Source organism: Arthrobotrys flagrans, assembly GCF_004000055.1.
Source record: "Arthrobotrys flagrans strain CBS H-5679 chromosome Unknown unitig_3, whole genome shotgun sequence".
Classification (NCBI taxonomy): domain Eukaryota; kingdom Fungi; phylum Ascomycota; class Orbiliomycetes; order Orbiliales; family Orbiliaceae; genus Arthrobotrys; species Arthrobotrys flagrans.
This window is the reverse complement of record NW_027137547.1, coordinates 3,492,838-3,507,881: the sequence shown is the minus strand read 5'-3', so window position 1 is coordinate 3,507,881 and position 15,044 is coordinate 3,492,838. Positions and strand designations below refer to the sequence as shown.

The window sequence follows — 15,044 nt, the reverse complement described above, 5'->3', positions numbered from 1 at the left end:
GATTAGGAGCTATCGACCGAGTAAAACTCAATCGGCGAATGGCAATTGGCATCTACTTGGCTAGTTCGGGATGGAAGAGGGGATTTCTAGGATGTTGGTAATCGAATTGAGGCTGAAGAAAGGATGGGAAAGTTTTCGACCTTGCAGAGTACTTTTATGATGCCAATGGTTCTGGACCGGCCGTCGATAATGCGCAAGTATAGTCTACAGGTTGGCTGCAACGCAACTAAATGTTGCATCATGGCTTCTCCCTTTCTGGGGCCAATGTATATATATAAACAGCAAGTATGCTTCCAGCACCCCCTCGAGACTAAATAGTCTGCAGTTACCGGATTGCATACGGGCCTGGAAAATTTTAACTGTCACCTCGCCACCAGTCCTATCAAATATTCTCCATATTCGAATTCAGAAAAGGTACAATACCTAAACCAAAGAGAGCGGGAGAACATTACCATTTCGACATTACTTCTCATTATGCATTAACTAACCGCCCCGGGTATCTCAGAGGTATATACGCTAGAGTGGTGTACAGTAGGTATCGTTTAAGGAAAAATAACAAAGATACGAGCACAAGAAGGGCCCGGCAGCTATATATACCACCCGGACATCATACCCACGAGTCCAAGAAACCCTATAACGGAACTTCCTCTCAAACCCATAGCCACCCTCGAACTTCCGGAAATATAAGTCGGCTGTGGCAATCCAGTCGTCAATGTTCCATTCCCACTCGTCCCGTTCCCAGGTGGACTATAAGTCGGCAACACCGGCGGGACCGGGAGCGTCGAAGTCGTAGCGGTCGAAATCGTAGCCTCAGACCCAGACGTCGCAACGGGAGTACTAGCAGTCGCCGATTTTGTAGAATCCGCAGTTCCAACCCCAGAAACAGTCGCAGTAACAGTACTAACAGCCGTACTAAAATCCTTACTAACGACATGCACAGTACTAACATCCTTACTAACAACCGTAACCGTAGCCGTAACCATAACCGTAGCAGTAGTATACCCGCCCACCCCACCCGCCCCGGCACATCCGGCACAAAGTACATTCTGCGCTCCCTCCGGTAACTCCCTCGCACACCTCCTCGCATCAGGATCAACCCCATCCGCACATAAATAACTGCAATTCACATCAAATATCGCAGGACATGCGTCGCCGGTAGTCGGACACGCGTTACAATATATTCGGGGTGTAAGCGGGTCGTTGGCCGCACAGAACGGATCGCTACCGGGTGAGATACAGATGTATGCACAGCCCGCTGACGGGGTGGTTGGGCAATGGTCATATTTGGCCCAAGTGGCGGGGTCGGCTTGTGCGGCGACTAGAATGGCATGGGTGGCCAGGATGAAAATCGAGGATTTCATCTTTTTTTTTAAAGTCGTTCGTCGCCGGGGTGTATACGTCGAAAGATTAGGATATTTAAACGATCGATGTATGGTCGATTGTAACGCAAGGGCCAGGAAATCGCAATCCAGACAGGCAGGAAACCGGGTTTGGCCAATTGGCCCTGTGGCCCTTCCTTTATAATATTCGGCTGGGGCCCGTGTCTCAGCGGCCTCGAGATCTCTACATTTGCGAGGAGGCTGGACCACATTGTGATAATTTTTTTCACCGCAAATCTGCGGAACCAGACTCGTCCCGCGCCCTAAAAAGCCAGGTCAGGAAATTCGAAGCCAGAAGGCACAAGATAACCAATTCGCCACCGTTTAAAAACACCACCATAAAGTTATCACCATAATGATAAGAATAATCTATCTGGACAAGTGAGGTATACCGACAAAGAAAGAGAGGGGGGGTCATAGCCGCTATGGAAAGAATACTTTTGGAAAGGGGGTAATATGGCTTCCACAGAAGCACCGTGAAAGGAAGAAACAAGAGGGCATCTATATGTAAAAACCATCCTCTTTAATGACCGCCGGATGTCTGTACAATCCTGCCTGTAAACATCAAGCCGTTGTCCACCTTGAGTTCTCCTCCGGTACCACACCTAACATCTAGCACATTAACACCTGTTCGGAGAACGCGAAGAAATTAGTAAGGAAATATTAAAGGAAAGGAAAGCAAAGCAACGAACGAAGCTCGACGAGAAAATAAAGGCTCACATCTTAAACAAACAAACACCGCGGTTGGACCTATCGTGATCTTCACCCTGGAAGACGTATTCAATCTTGACGTCCAAATCTCTTCGGTTCTTCTCAGTTGGCTTGCTGCTTAAAACACCTTGCAAGTGCTCTCCATTCTTAACGGTGAGGACGTCATCCAAGTAGAAGACAGTCTGCTTCCAGTGCGTATATTTAGCGTGCGGTCCGGTGGAGAACTTGATAGGCTTGTGGCAAGCGCTGAAGTCGATGTCGAACCAAGCGATAAGGGCGTGGATGAAATCATTTCGGCGGATAGCAAGATCGAAGGGAGCGGTGAAGGCGAGGTCGCTGGGCTTGACAGTGTAGAGGTCCAGAGATAGAACTAGGCAGGGGTCCGTGACGACGGCCTTAAGGTCGACGGTATCTACCAAAGGTTCAGCCAAGGCGGTTCCTTGGAGAGGGGTGAAGTCGAAACCGTAGACGTTGTTCCAGACTGCTCTCCTGTTAGCAGGTCGTCTTCATCAATCTCAAACGAAAGGGAAGACAAATACGCACATCCGATCTTTTCCTCCTTGTAATCACCATCTTCAATAGCGGCCATGTAGATGCTGGCCTTGTCAGGGAAGATCAACCCGCCAGGGGCCAAATACTTGTCCCGAGCCAGCAAGACAGTGTCCAACATGGATTCGTAGAGCAAGAAGTATCCCATCCACTCCGAGATGATGATATCGACTTTGTCAACAGGTAATTCGATCTCTTCCATCTTGCCTTGTATTAAGGTGATCTTATCGGCCATGCCGTTGACGGCAACGATCTCGCGCGCCTTTTCGATGATAGTCGACATGTCTACGGCGTAGACGTGCTTGGCTCCAGCCTTAGCAGCGAACCTGATGAATAATATAACCATTAGGTATGATTTCTCGCAGATGTTAGGGGAGGGAAGGAAACGTACATGCTGAGAATGGAGGTACCGCAACCGACATCAAGAACAATCTTGTCCTTGAACAAATGGCGATTCTGATATATCGCATTCTTGTAAGAGTTTGTTCGGACTTCATCTTTCTATACCGCAGCGAGTAAAACAGGTTAGTATTTCCATTTTTTTTGACGAATAGTTTTGAGGAAGCATTGTTAACTTGCCAACATCTCCTCGTGGATGCCTGAACGCCGGAAACGGTTTTTTTTTGATCATTAGCATGTTTATCTCAGCCGAAAATTGAATCTGAAAAGCGTGATGTCTCGATATATTTTCGATAATAAGGAAGAAATGGCAAGCAATAATGAGGGTGATCTAGTTTGTGTGCGAGCAGTCAAGTAAGCAGCGACATACCGTGGTGATTATAGCTGGTTACGGAGATGTTAGTTAGCCGGTTGATCTCAGCGGTAGATCCAAAGCCCTCAGAACAGCCCAGAACAACCCGGCAAAGGACGACCAGGCCGGACCGTTATAAAGGAATACGGATCGAGCGAATGAAAGTACCTTTGAAAGTAGTGGATCTCTGACGGTGTCATGTCCACCGACCCCGTCTTAGCGGGGTTAGTTTCCGAGGCCATCTTTGCGACGAGTCGGTGATCGGACGAGTGAACGGTAAACGAAACGGTATAGCTATAGCAAACTTCGGCGACGGGGAGTCCGGTGGTATTGACGGTACGGGAACGATGGTGGTGATGATGAAGACGCGGAGGTTGTGGTGGACGTCGACGGACAAAAGGTTGCAGTGGAGCAGTTTTATTCGGTGCCGCTTCGTCTTAAAAAAAAAAGTTGTTCAGGGAAACCTTGTTGGAAAATTTCAGCGTGCCCAAATTGGCGGGTCGCAATTGACCACCAACAGCATTCCGACTAGTACCAAACGGTCCGTCGCTCGCGCAGAGCTCAAGCACCAGACTGGACCGGACTGGAGATCAAGGCCTTAGGCAGCTGGGAAGCTGTGAAGGGGAAGATTGATTAAAATGCCATTTGGTGGTTTGTCTATGTATGTACCACGAGTGCTACTAACATCAATATATCAGAACGCCGTCGCTAAGCACTTGCCAGTTTCTGTCCTGGATGCCAATAGGAAATGAAACGAAATGCCCAAAATAACTCCAGTACGCAGTCGATATAGATAATAGAGCAAAGGAACAAATGTCGACACGGCAGTCTTCCCCAGTTCAGAAACATATGCATCTCCACCATGGGTTAAAGACCAACCAGCCTAACTCGCGGGCCCATTTCACCGCCTGGCACCCCACCCTTTCTTCACCATCCATCCTTCAATCCCGTCCCAGATACCTTCCATAATCTCTCGATCCTTGAACCTCCTGTTCTTCTCTACGTTGACCAGCTGGACGTTTCCCCAGCTGGCCACTGTCCCAGGTGGTACCTCCCCGCTCCACCCAACATAAAATCCCTTCACCTGTGAAAACAAATCCTGCGGTGTACTCCACTTGTAACTCTTAAACTGCCACAACTGGCCCGTCGTAAATACGGCTACCACACGCGACCATTCATCAGGAGGGAAATGGTCCGGCGAATCAACGATCACAAATCTGGTGTCGTGTTGCGGGTTTATCGACGGCATGCGCCGTGATATGTACATCATGTTCTGACTCTCGGAGGCAGACATGGATGGAGGCGCGAATTCGCCTTCCTCGAGAAATTTCTTGATGTTGGACATCCGTAACAGGGCGGATGTGGATGGCGATAGGATAATGATTGGGTGTCGAGGACGTGGTTTCCCGGCAAGTCCGGGTTTGTTGCTCGCTGGCTTGGAGCCAGGCCGCGGTGGAAGAGCTGCTTCGCCGGTTTTGGGCGCTTGCTGCGTAGCTCTGGCGTTTTTCATATACGCTTCACTAATTTTGCGGACGTGTGAGAAGTCCTGTTCCATCAATTGTCAGCGCCAGACACCAGGTACCACCCATAAACTCCCAAGGGCTCGTCCTACCGTAGGCTTGATCCCTCTCAGCACCGAGTTTCTATCCGTGATAACCCTTTCGCGCGAATAAATTTCCGCCAGCCGTAAATTAGTAGTATACCTGGACTTCGCAACCGCACCGAGTCCACCAGAAACAGCTACGGCCCTGTCCCCAGCCTTCTCAGCAGAAGCACCCTCTAATGGGGTCACATAGTCACTCTCGTCCGTCGCACCCTCCAGAAATGTGATCAAATCTGTTCTTTCAAGAAAACCCAAGTTCTTGACCAGCTTTCCGTTTCCGACGGCCTGGCAAGCAGCAACGTAGGCGGGAATACCATCATCTTTGTGCAACCAGGCGAACAGAATTGAACGGATATCGAAGGCATCACCACCTTTAGTGTGGAAACGCGTCGGAGTATTAAGGGTGAAGGAGACGGCAGCAGGATGTGTGAAGACGATGTGAGTGGCTGTGGAGATTGGAGGTTCTGGAGTGGTTGGAGTCGGGCCTTCGGAGAGTTTCGGGGGGTTGGAAGTTTGAATAGAGGCTCTAAGGAGCTGGAGGGGGTCACTTGTAGTGGCCATCGTGGGGGAGTCGATGATAGAAAGCGGGTGTCGATGGAATTACAATTGATTGGAGGTAGAGGTTAAAGACGTGGGAGGAACCGAAGGCCAGCGAAATGGTGGCTCGCGTCGCACAAGCAGCAACACCCTTTCCTGGCCCGCCATCCAATCCTGACTCGGCGCTGCAAACTAGGCTACCCACTCGCATTGAACCGAATATATATAATCCAGCAGTCTCAAAAGGACCGAATCAATGGTTTTTTTTATGGTTATTCTATGGTTATATACAAGAAGACGAAACCGTTCCATGCAATTGGATCGAATCGAATAACGAGAGTATAGAAAATAAAGTTACGTATCCAACTTCAACTCCGAAAATCCGTTCCAGACAGATATCAAAACATATACAAACTTCAAGATCATTCTTTCCAAAAAATCAAATTTACGCATCAGCCTTAGTTTCCCCTTAGGCGGCGGTATCATCCACTAAATTACAGAAACATCGTCAGAGATGTTAATTCAAAACCAAGATATCATGGTTGTCAACTGAAAATATAATAAAACTCACCTTTCGGCGCGGGCGCTAGCCTGGCATTTTCCAACTGAGCCTTGGTCTTTTTGACCGCAGCTAACTTGAAAATACGTAACATCTTGCCGCTCTCATCTGTGGTTCCACCGAGTGCAACAGGTCTTGGGGCGACAGATGTTTCGGCGGGCGCGGGGAGGGCGGCAACAGAGCTGAAGTGGGCCAACCAAAGTTAGAATTCATTGTCGTTCGAGACCCCAGTCAAAAATTTCACCGAATTAAACCTACCCAACGGCGACGAAAAGGGCAAAGATGTAAGAAAACTGCATCTCGAAGTCCAGTCGTGGATTTGTCGAAAATATCAAATGAGTGTATTCGCCGGGAAAAACTTTAGATGATGGAAAGAAAAATCGTGAAGGATCGTATATATCGAAATGAATGAATTCGAATCTAGACGTATATGCATATGTATCGATTCTGTTTGGATATCACAGTATATATAGACCTTAATCAAGGCAGCCCAATATTGAAAACAGATTCTATGCACACATTTTGAAAAAGCCATACTTTATTTTCCGCAAGCAAGCTACTATCTCGTCTCCAGCATCTCAGATCCAGTTCTTTAACATGCATGTCTATATCTTTTCTTCCTGTATCAGAACCTCGCAGGCGCAAGCGAGGCGGGGTTGGGCAACGCCTTGTTTCCCGTCCAAGCTTCGGATTAACTTATACCGCTACGATCGACCGGATTTCAACTTCTTTCGGATAGTGTGCACTGGGCGTAAAGGAATTCTCAAAGGATATGGAGCGTTTGCTATTCAGAAATATCGTTCCACGAACTCGATGTTAATACAAGTGCAGATATAACGGCGGTGGTGCTTTTTTTTTTTTTGAGTCTAGACACCACGAATATTTGCGGAAAGTTGCAATTACAACAGCTGGGCAAGCTGTTTCTACCGACGGTAAACATTGCCGTAACACTTTCCTTCCACTAAAATACAAACTACCAAATGCAATGAAACTCCGAACTCCGGATCCTTCCCAATATCGAGTATCTCCTACAGAAAATAATTACTAAAAGTACTTGTGTGAAAAGAACGCCAAGCCTGCTGGCCCAGGAAGTCCGCATATTCACATTTCGTCCCAAGAACATTCGGACAGGGTATCATATCTTTGTCCTCTCAAAACCCCACATTCGTCAACTCAAACCTTCAAAGTTAGCTAGACAACGTCCCCGCAGCCGGCAACCGCTGGCATTTGGATCAGCTGAATGGGTAATAATCCTGCAGGGAGTGGGATTGCGCCACGCGTTTTCTAATTATAAGCTCACGCCATTGGGGGCACATGTGCATTCGATTTTTAACTCGGATGCTGCCGTACTAGTCTACCCTCGGGAGCAGTTATCCGGTGAGCTCCTGAGCTAACTTTTTATCCCAAGTTCCAAGCTCTCATCCAGGGCCTTGGTATCCCGTATTTCTAAAGCTTCAAGCTTGTCAAGTTGTTTGGAAACAAGTTATTAACCTTATATTATATACCTTAGGAAGAATGGATATCTCCAAAGACTCCACAAGAACTGCATGAAGAAGTGGATCGATTTCAGTACCTCCCTACCCCATATATAAGGGGCAGATCACACCTTCTTCCTTCCGTCTTCACTCATCGATGCAGAACCCCTGCTGTGAAGCCTACGTTGGCGGACGGGAATGGGTATGGTACGACCAATCCCTGGTGTGATTCCGATTAAACATATGCATGTTACGAAATCCGAAGCAATTGTACTTCCAATCAAGTACTGACGGCATAAAACCAAGTCCTATGCCAAGGATAGAAGGCAAGCACAGCTGAAAAGAGTTCTATGGTCTAGTTATAGAATGGGGGTTTTCATATCGATATCGAATTTGATCGAATACCCCGCTCGGAGTGTGAAGCTCAGCATGTATAAAAGGGGAGGATGAGAAGCCGTTGTTGACTGCTTGGAAGTTTCCTCAAACCCTCACTGCTATATCATCATCATCATCATCATCTTAACCTTCTTCAACTGAATTTCACTTTCGTAAGCCCATTTACACTCAAGCTCTGGTAGCAAACATAAAAACAATGCCTGAATCCGGAAGCACCTACAAGATCATCAACCACAAGAATGGCACTGCCCTTGATCTCTCGGGGACTGATAATGTCTCCATTACTGGTTGGGATTCCCACGATGGTGATAACCAGAAGGTACGCTCTCCCTTCAGACTATAGCTTTAGACATCATCTATATCCTAGATCATATCACTAACTCTACTACAGTGGATCCTGAGCGAAGAAGATGGCCTTTGGACTATCCAAAACGTCGCCACCGATAAATTCCTCGCCCCAGGTGGAGATGATCAGGGCGTCGATGTCATCGGTGCCGATGAAGCATTCCAATGGGATATCCGCAATGAGGGTGATGAGGAAGAGCTCTGGCGGCAAGTACACCCTTCGTCCAACTTGTTATCTTATTTCAGTATTCCTAACTCAGATAAACGTTAGCCTCTTTGTTCCACACTCCGAGTTGAACGTCGACTTGGACAGCCAAGGTGAAGAAGAAATTCCAGCTGGAGCTAAAGTTCAACTCTGGGGCCAATGGGCTGGTGATAATCAGGTCTGGAAGTTCGAAGGCGGTATGAACAATTCTGTCCCCTATCATTTGGTTTCGACCTCGTCTCCACTACTAACTATATATCTTTATCTAGTCTAAATCACAAAGGGTCTCTCGAACTAAAGTATCTGTTTAGGCTCCATCTATCTCTTCCACTGTTTGAACTTGCTCAGGGATTACAGAAAACTTGGACTCTCTCTCTCGCACGTTACATTTAGAGGGCTGTCTCTTCATATCATTTCTTGTAGTACTCTTCTAATACATCCATCCTTCAATACAATCGGTTCAGGGATTTATGATCGAACCACGTGCACATTATTCTTAAGATCTTTGACTGCTAGCAAGTAAGCAGTGATGTAAAAACCATTACGTATTCTATATTTTAAGTCCCAAACCCCATCGACGGCAAGAGGCTCGGGCCTTGGGTTCAGCCTTGCAGCCAGCCAAGCACAAACCCTAGCTGCCTGATACAACTACAACATATTGTGGAACTAGGATTCGATCCGATTGGTCAATTACTTGCAGTGATGACGACGACTCCAAGGGACTACATTTCGGAATTCGGAAGGAAGGTAAAACTAAATAATTTTGTGGAACTGTGTCTAAATACTGACCATCGAAAACTTTCACACGAAAGAGGAAAAAGTAAAATAAAATAAAATAAAATACAAGCAAAGAAAGAGAAAGTTATGAAAGAACCTCCATCTCAGGTTCCGGACCAGATAAATATTGCAATGCAAATCTGCAATCAATTGAAGTATTGCCGTCCAAGATGTTTGGCAATCGGGACCATACCTCGTAATCCATAGGTTGTAGATACCTTACAGCATTCGCTAGCCTCAATTACCACCTAAAACCATCCCAAACATTCCCTCATGTCCTCCAATCCCTTAATTATCCTTCTTATCATTTGCGGCTGCAGGAGCAGCTGCCGGTTTCGCAGGCACGCCTCCCGACTTAAATAGCTCCGATGCCGACTTATAATGTGGATTCGATAACTTGATTACAGTTCTCGGCGGCCCCGGGGGTGTGATGGCCTTTCCAGCTGGTGGTGGGGGTGGCGCAGGTGAAGCTGTAGCTGCAGCTGCGTCTGCCACAGCAGTGTTGGTCGGCTTGGGTTTTAAGGCGATTTGCCATGGGGCGGCGAAAGCAACGCTGTTATTGGAGAAGTTAGTTCAGTATTGGTTGCTAATTGACGATTAGAGTGCCACTCACCCCGACATAGCTAGAACCACGGCGATAACGCTTTTAAGTTGCATCTTGATAGGCTTTGGTTACTTTGTTTTTTAATTTCTAAAAAAACAAAACAGAAGTTTATAAAACGTAGCTGGCCCGAGTAGAAAGTAGTATCGATATATCCCAAAAAGATTGTGAAAAAATGTAACGTAACGAATGAATCCGAATCGAAGCTTTTTTTTTTGTAAGAAAGGAGCGTGTATATCGTTATCCCTATCGATAGTCGAAATCAAAAACCCGGGAAAATACCAAGGCTTTATAAATATCGATCTTCAGAAATCCCTCCACAAAAGGGCGTTCGTGGCCACCGGCTTTATACCACTGATCATTCTCCATTATTACCATCTTTTATTATCTTAACAAAGTAAACGAGCCCTTACGTATCCCCCCTGGGACCTCGCCTTTCACCCCATCCATAAAATTCAAATGTAACATCGCCAAATTCGTTTTTCCTCGAATATAAGTTCCCTTTCAAAACGTCATTTTCTTCGATCCCATGAAATCCCAAGTTTTCCACGGCAGGTTACTTTGTTGCCAACATTATGGGGAATGTATCGTTATATCACGATAGTACTGTCAAGAAAGCCAAGCTCGGATGCTTCGTAAGATATGGATATTCGACGCAGAATGTCTCGCGAGGATTAACTTTAATTTTATCGCCATGTTCCCCTGTTACGAGCTCGTCTAGTAATCCCACCCCTCGATAACGACTTCCGAATGGTTGCGTGAAAATCTGTCATGTATGTGTGGAACGGGTAGGTTGTTCCGTTTTTGAGACTGTGGATTCGAGGTAGGCTGTCAAGGCTTAGATACTACGGAGAAGAGCGGTGCCGATTGTCCGTCTTGTCAATAAAAATAAAAATTGGCACAATGCGAAAAGATTTTATGATTTGATAGAAAAGTGTAGCCCTGCCTCTATATACAACTCCGAAAAACGACATAAACCCATGGGACTCAGAGCCAGGTAGCTCGAAAATCGAGCCGTTGCCAACACAAAACTCAGTAACACAAACTTCCAAAAATACCACAAAGCGCCCGTGTTGCCAAAACATCTCGCAATATTTTCCTCCAAATTTGCCACAGTCCACATCAATTGGTTCCAAAATATTTGCGGGTGGCGAAACGTAGAAGATTGGAGGACGTTTTTTTAAAAGTCGCCTTTGCCGGCACCGGAGTTTTTGGCGTTGATTTCGAGGGTTGTCGAAAATTTCCTAACGAAGCCGCAATTTTATTGGACACTTGAAAGGGAGCTGGAGCTGCCAATATAGTGCTATTGGAAGTTGTGGATTGAAATCATATCATCAGTTTTCAATTCCAAAAATCGTTCTGAAAAAATTGGTTGGAAGTTACCTCGATAAAGCGAGCGCAGCCATTGCAAAAATTGTAGTGGGACGCATCTTCCCTTCTTTGCTTGGTTGATATTAAAAAAGTCTAGATTTTGATTCTGTTCGAGATTTATGTTTCCGCTATTTGGAAGATAGTGAGGTCAGGATAGCTTCCATATGTCGGCGTGATAGTTGGTGAATGGGAACTACAATATGGGGATAACCCCGCAGTCTTATATACTATTTACTTCTACCTCATCAGATGATCATCACAATCCTAACTCTCTCCATCACAAATAATCCTACTAAAAGCATCGCTAAATAACTGTATCCACCATGGATCTCCACCTTGATATCCATCAAGTCCCCATAAAATATGAAATAATGTAGTATCGCAATACCCGAGTAACGAAGGAGAATGAAAATCCGCGCAAAGACCATCCCCATCAACAGTCCACTAACCCTTCTCAACATTGCTCAGATGCACACCGTCAATCCTCCCATTACTAAGCGGCGATCTTCATGCAATGCTTTGACATACCGCCAACAGAGGTGTTACACAGGTTACTGACTTCCCAGTTTGGCATACCAATACTTATCTGACTATCCGGATTTGACGATATAGTGCCGAATGGACCCCAAATTACAACCAAATTTAAGATTTACCTGCAAGAATGGAATCAGCCGGGCTTGCGTTTTCGACCCGGCTGTTATTTTATGATGACGTGTGCTTTAGCTTTTGCCTTTCTTTCATCTGGTAGGTTATATGTATGCATGATTAATTAAACGGTTGAAAGTATTGACTCGGAGACGTTTAAGAAATATTTGATGCAACCTTTCTGACATATATCTATAGACTATGGAACCTCCTAAACACCATTTGCATGCAATTAAAAAAAAAAAAAAAGATGTAACCCTTCAGTGGAATAAACATCACAGGAATTTTAAGGCAAATCTACCCATCCTAACACCCTTAGGCCTTCTAGGTCTAAAAAATCCACCAAACCCACCCTTTTCCCGAAAATGGCGAATCAACTCCGCCATCGACTTTTCCTCTCCGTAGCCATCCAGTCGTCTAATGCTCGACTTCGGCAATGTCTCTTTTCTCAGGGGCAACGCTGACGCCAAGACCAGCTATCTTCAGGTCTAGTGACTTTCTAGATGGAGCCGCAATTGGAGTTGGGGCCGCCAAAGCAAAACTAGAAAGTGATTTGTCTGATATTAGTTTTTGTTTGCACAGTTTATTAATCTTAAGGAATGGTTTTATGCCTACCCGGTCAAAGTGACCATAACGATGGTAAAGAATGTGGTGAGCTGCATCTTGGATTTTTAGGGGAGGGTTCTTTAATTGAAGATCTAAATCCAAAAGAATGAAGCTTGGTTTCGAAATTTCGGATAATAAAGGAGCGTGAGGGTTTTCGAAAGCAACAAATTGATGGTAAAGTCGAAGATCGAATAATGAAGAGACTTAAGAAAGAAAAATGAAATGATGGATGAAAACTCGGCCATTTTATATACCTCTACATCCCCACCATCCATGAAGTTCTTCTTCCCCTCTATTGCGAATCTATAGCCGAACGTTTGAACTGCCATCGGTATCGATATACCCAAACCCTCCTTAGTTGACTATAAACATGTGGATATCATCCCACAAGCTTTCTAAACCCCGTGAATAAGGGTACTCGGACGCCGATCCGGACAGTACCGAAGAAGAAGAAGAAAAAAGGGGAAGACGCAAAGGATCTCCCCTTTTGATCATAACCCTTCTCGAACAGCATTATATAAAGGAAATACTAGTCCGGTGGTCGCGACCTGCGAGGAAATACTCGCTCATCATTTCCATTTAGGGTGTTTCAGGGTCTCCCGCAGTTAATCTAGCCGAAATATACTCCATGAGCGTTACATAGAAGCTAATGCCTTCCTAGCCCAAAAGTTTATATATTCGATAAGAGCAGTTTTATTATCGGTTAACGCCACTTGTCTCGTAAACCAGCTACCCCGCCAGCAAAGCCACCTGAATTTGGCAATATTGGGGTTTTTTTTTTTTTTTTTTTTTTCGCTGAAGCGGATTAAAGAAGAAGGTTGGGTTGATTTTACCAATCTATATCTTGCTTTTTGTTCCCCGATGTCAAGTCGACTTCGTACTACGCCTTGTTTCCTAACATCATAACTCTCTGGCGATATAATATCATGATCCGACGTAGTGTAAGCCTGAAATTCCCAAACTTCGGATACAAAAAAACCATAAACATATACGTAAACCACGGTAATATATACATCGCAATCTATAAAGTATATGAAATGAATCCAGACCAAACAAAGTTCCTTCCTTTGTGACGTCTAGCCAGATACGAGACCAAGAAAACCCCCTCTTCCGAAGATTCCTCTCGTTATCGATATATATATCTCACCATCCCATTTCCCAACATCCAATCTATTTAAACCCTCCCCGGCGCATTAGAAATACTCTTCCTCGGCGGAAAACTCCCCGGATTGAACCTCCTATCCCTCTTCTCCCCCGGCTGTCCATGATACCTCTTCACCTTCCCAGGCAAATCCGGCGTCTTCACTCCTCCAAACTTAATCCCACTAAGCTTTGCTCCCTTCGCCGTCGCAACCCCTTTCGCTCCCTTCGTAGCAACTTCATCTGCAACCGGTGCGGGCGCCGGAGCAGTAACAGCAGGAGGATCTTCTCTCTTAGCATACCGTGATCTACGACGATCTTCAAGCTCTTGTCCCGCCGTTGGACGTAGAATGTCGGGGAGGAGGTTCCCGATTGATGGGGATCTGATTTCTCGTTTTGGTTTATTGCCTGCTGTGAGTTTTCCGCCCTTGCGGATGTGTTCCCAGGGGTTGTAGACTGCTGGGTTTGGTTTGGGGGCAGCGAGGGCGTCGGGGCTTGCGAGGGGGGCAGCGAGGGAGGTGCTGTGTATTTTTAAAAAAATGTTAGATTTGATAATTCTGACAATGGATTTTGGGAGTATTTGGGGTTAGAGGGGATTGTGGACGTACCTTCCCAAGAAGAAAACAATGGCGAGAAGTCTGGAGACTTGCATTTTGGGGGGTGGTGCTTGAAGAAGCTGTGGATAATGATATAATGTAGATTCCGTCTATGGAGTATTTAGTATATACTCAAGTACACACCCGGCAGTTCTTCTAGATAATTTTTCTTAAAAAAAAAGAATGTAATAGAAGCAACGTCAATCGGATACCGGATATCGACACAAAAAAGAAAGAGAATATCGAACGACGGGCCGGGGGGCCAAAAAGTGGGAGGTGTTTCTTATGCTTTATATAACCTTACCACGAACTACTACCACAGGAATACACACCATATTCCAATATCTTAATGTAGTATCATATCAACCACCAAACCTCCCCCACTTCATAAAAGCTCTACATTCGCAAACTATTCCAGAAATTTGTTTTGAACGCATAAATTTTCCGTCTGTGGTATAAATCGACGGAAGGACCGTCCCTACAACCATCCTGGTAGCCGACGTGCATAAGCGAGTGTTTCTCAAAGCGTTAGTACGCTATAGTGTATTCTCGTATATATACACTACAAACAGGGTAGCTTTGATCGACAGGGTTCGAGGGTAATCGAATCGATCTGGACATTATATCACAAGGTCGGGCCAACTTGGCAGGTAGTACTCATCAACTAGTCGAAAAATTCCAAGTTGCTGGTTAACTAAGTAGTCAGCTTGTATATTCTAGACTGCAGTCTTGGAGACTATCTAAGCACTCAAAATGACAGCCCGCTAGTTCATGATCAAGCTAGAAGCTCTTTCTAAA

General features: G+C 45.6%; 8 protein-coding genes across 8 annotated transcripts; 1 reads left to right on the top strand and 7 right to left on the bottom strand.

The window, feature by feature from the left end:
* Positions 1-587: 587 nt before the first annotated feature.
* DFL_002406 (uncharacterized protein) lies at positions 588-1,361 on the bottom strand (the record flags this gene model as incomplete). The annotated part of the gene is made up of 1 exon (XM_067631185.1): positions 588-1,361. One exon carries the CDS (start codon positions 1,359-1,361, stop codon positions 588-590), a length of 774 nt encoding a protein of 257 aa, XP_067493755.1.
* A 638-nt stretch (positions 1,362-1,999) lies between these two features.
* DFL_002405 (uncharacterized protein) lies at positions 2,000-3,632 on the bottom strand (the record flags this gene model as incomplete). Its single annotated transcript, XM_067631184.1, has 7 exons — positions 2,000-2,006; positions 2,100-2,571; positions 2,634-2,965; positions 3,031-3,140; positions 3,219-3,238; positions 3,409-3,422; positions 3,559-3,632. The coding sequence occupies 7 exons, from the start codon at positions 3,630-3,632 to the stop codon at positions 2,000-2,002; spliced, it is 1,029 nt and encodes a 342-aa protein (XP_067493754.1).
* Positions 3,633-4,291: 659 nt separating this feature from the next.
* Positions 4,292-5,554, bottom strand: DFL_002404 (uncharacterized protein; the record flags this gene model as incomplete). The annotated part of the gene is made up of 2 exons (XM_067631183.1): positions 4,292-4,936; positions 5,003-5,554. The coding sequence occupies 2 exons, from the start codon at positions 5,552-5,554 to the stop codon at positions 4,292-4,294; spliced, it is 1,197 nt and encodes a 398-aa protein (XP_067493753.1).
* Positions 5,555-5,999: 445 nt separating this feature from the next.
* Positions 6,000-6,388, bottom strand: DFL_002403 (uncharacterized protein; the record flags this gene model as incomplete). Its single annotated transcript, XM_067631182.1, has 3 exons — positions 6,000-6,019; positions 6,102-6,271; positions 6,348-6,388. 3 exons carry the CDS (start codon positions 6,386-6,388, stop codon positions 6,000-6,002), a joined length of 231 nt encoding a protein of 76 aa, XP_067493752.1.
* A 1,768-nt stretch (positions 6,389-8,156) lies between these two features.
* On the top strand, positions 8,157-8,784 carry DFL_002402 (uncharacterized protein; the record flags this gene model as incomplete). The annotated part of the gene is made up of 4 exons (XM_067631181.1): positions 8,157-8,279; positions 8,352-8,512; positions 8,577-8,707; positions 8,780-8,784. 4 exons carry the CDS (start codon positions 8,157-8,159, stop codon positions 8,782-8,784), a joined length of 420 nt encoding a protein of 139 aa, XP_067493751.1.
* A 791-nt stretch (positions 8,785-9,575) lies between these two features.
* On the bottom strand, positions 9,576-9,944 carry DFL_002401 (uncharacterized protein; the record flags this gene model as incomplete). Its single annotated transcript, XM_067631180.1, has 2 exons — positions 9,576-9,840; positions 9,901-9,944. 2 exons carry the CDS (start codon positions 9,942-9,944, stop codon positions 9,576-9,578), a joined length of 309 nt encoding a protein of 102 aa, XP_067493750.1.
* Positions 9,945-11,010: 1,066 nt separating this feature from the next.
* Positions 11,011-11,294, bottom strand: DFL_002400 (uncharacterized protein; the record flags this gene model as incomplete). Its single annotated transcript, XM_067631179.1, has 2 exons — positions 11,011-11,191; positions 11,272-11,294. 2 exons carry the CDS (start codon positions 11,292-11,294, stop codon positions 11,011-11,013), a joined length of 204 nt encoding a protein of 67 aa, XP_067493749.1.
* Positions 11,295-13,684: 2,390 nt separating this feature from the next.
* On the bottom strand, positions 13,685-14,302 carry DFL_002399 (uncharacterized protein; the record flags this gene model as incomplete). The annotated part of the gene is made up of 2 exons (XM_067631176.1): positions 13,685-14,171; positions 14,259-14,302. 2 exons carry the CDS (start codon positions 14,300-14,302, stop codon positions 13,685-13,687), a joined length of 531 nt encoding a protein of 176 aa, XP_067493748.1.
* Positions 14,303-15,044: the final 742 nt, after the last annotated feature.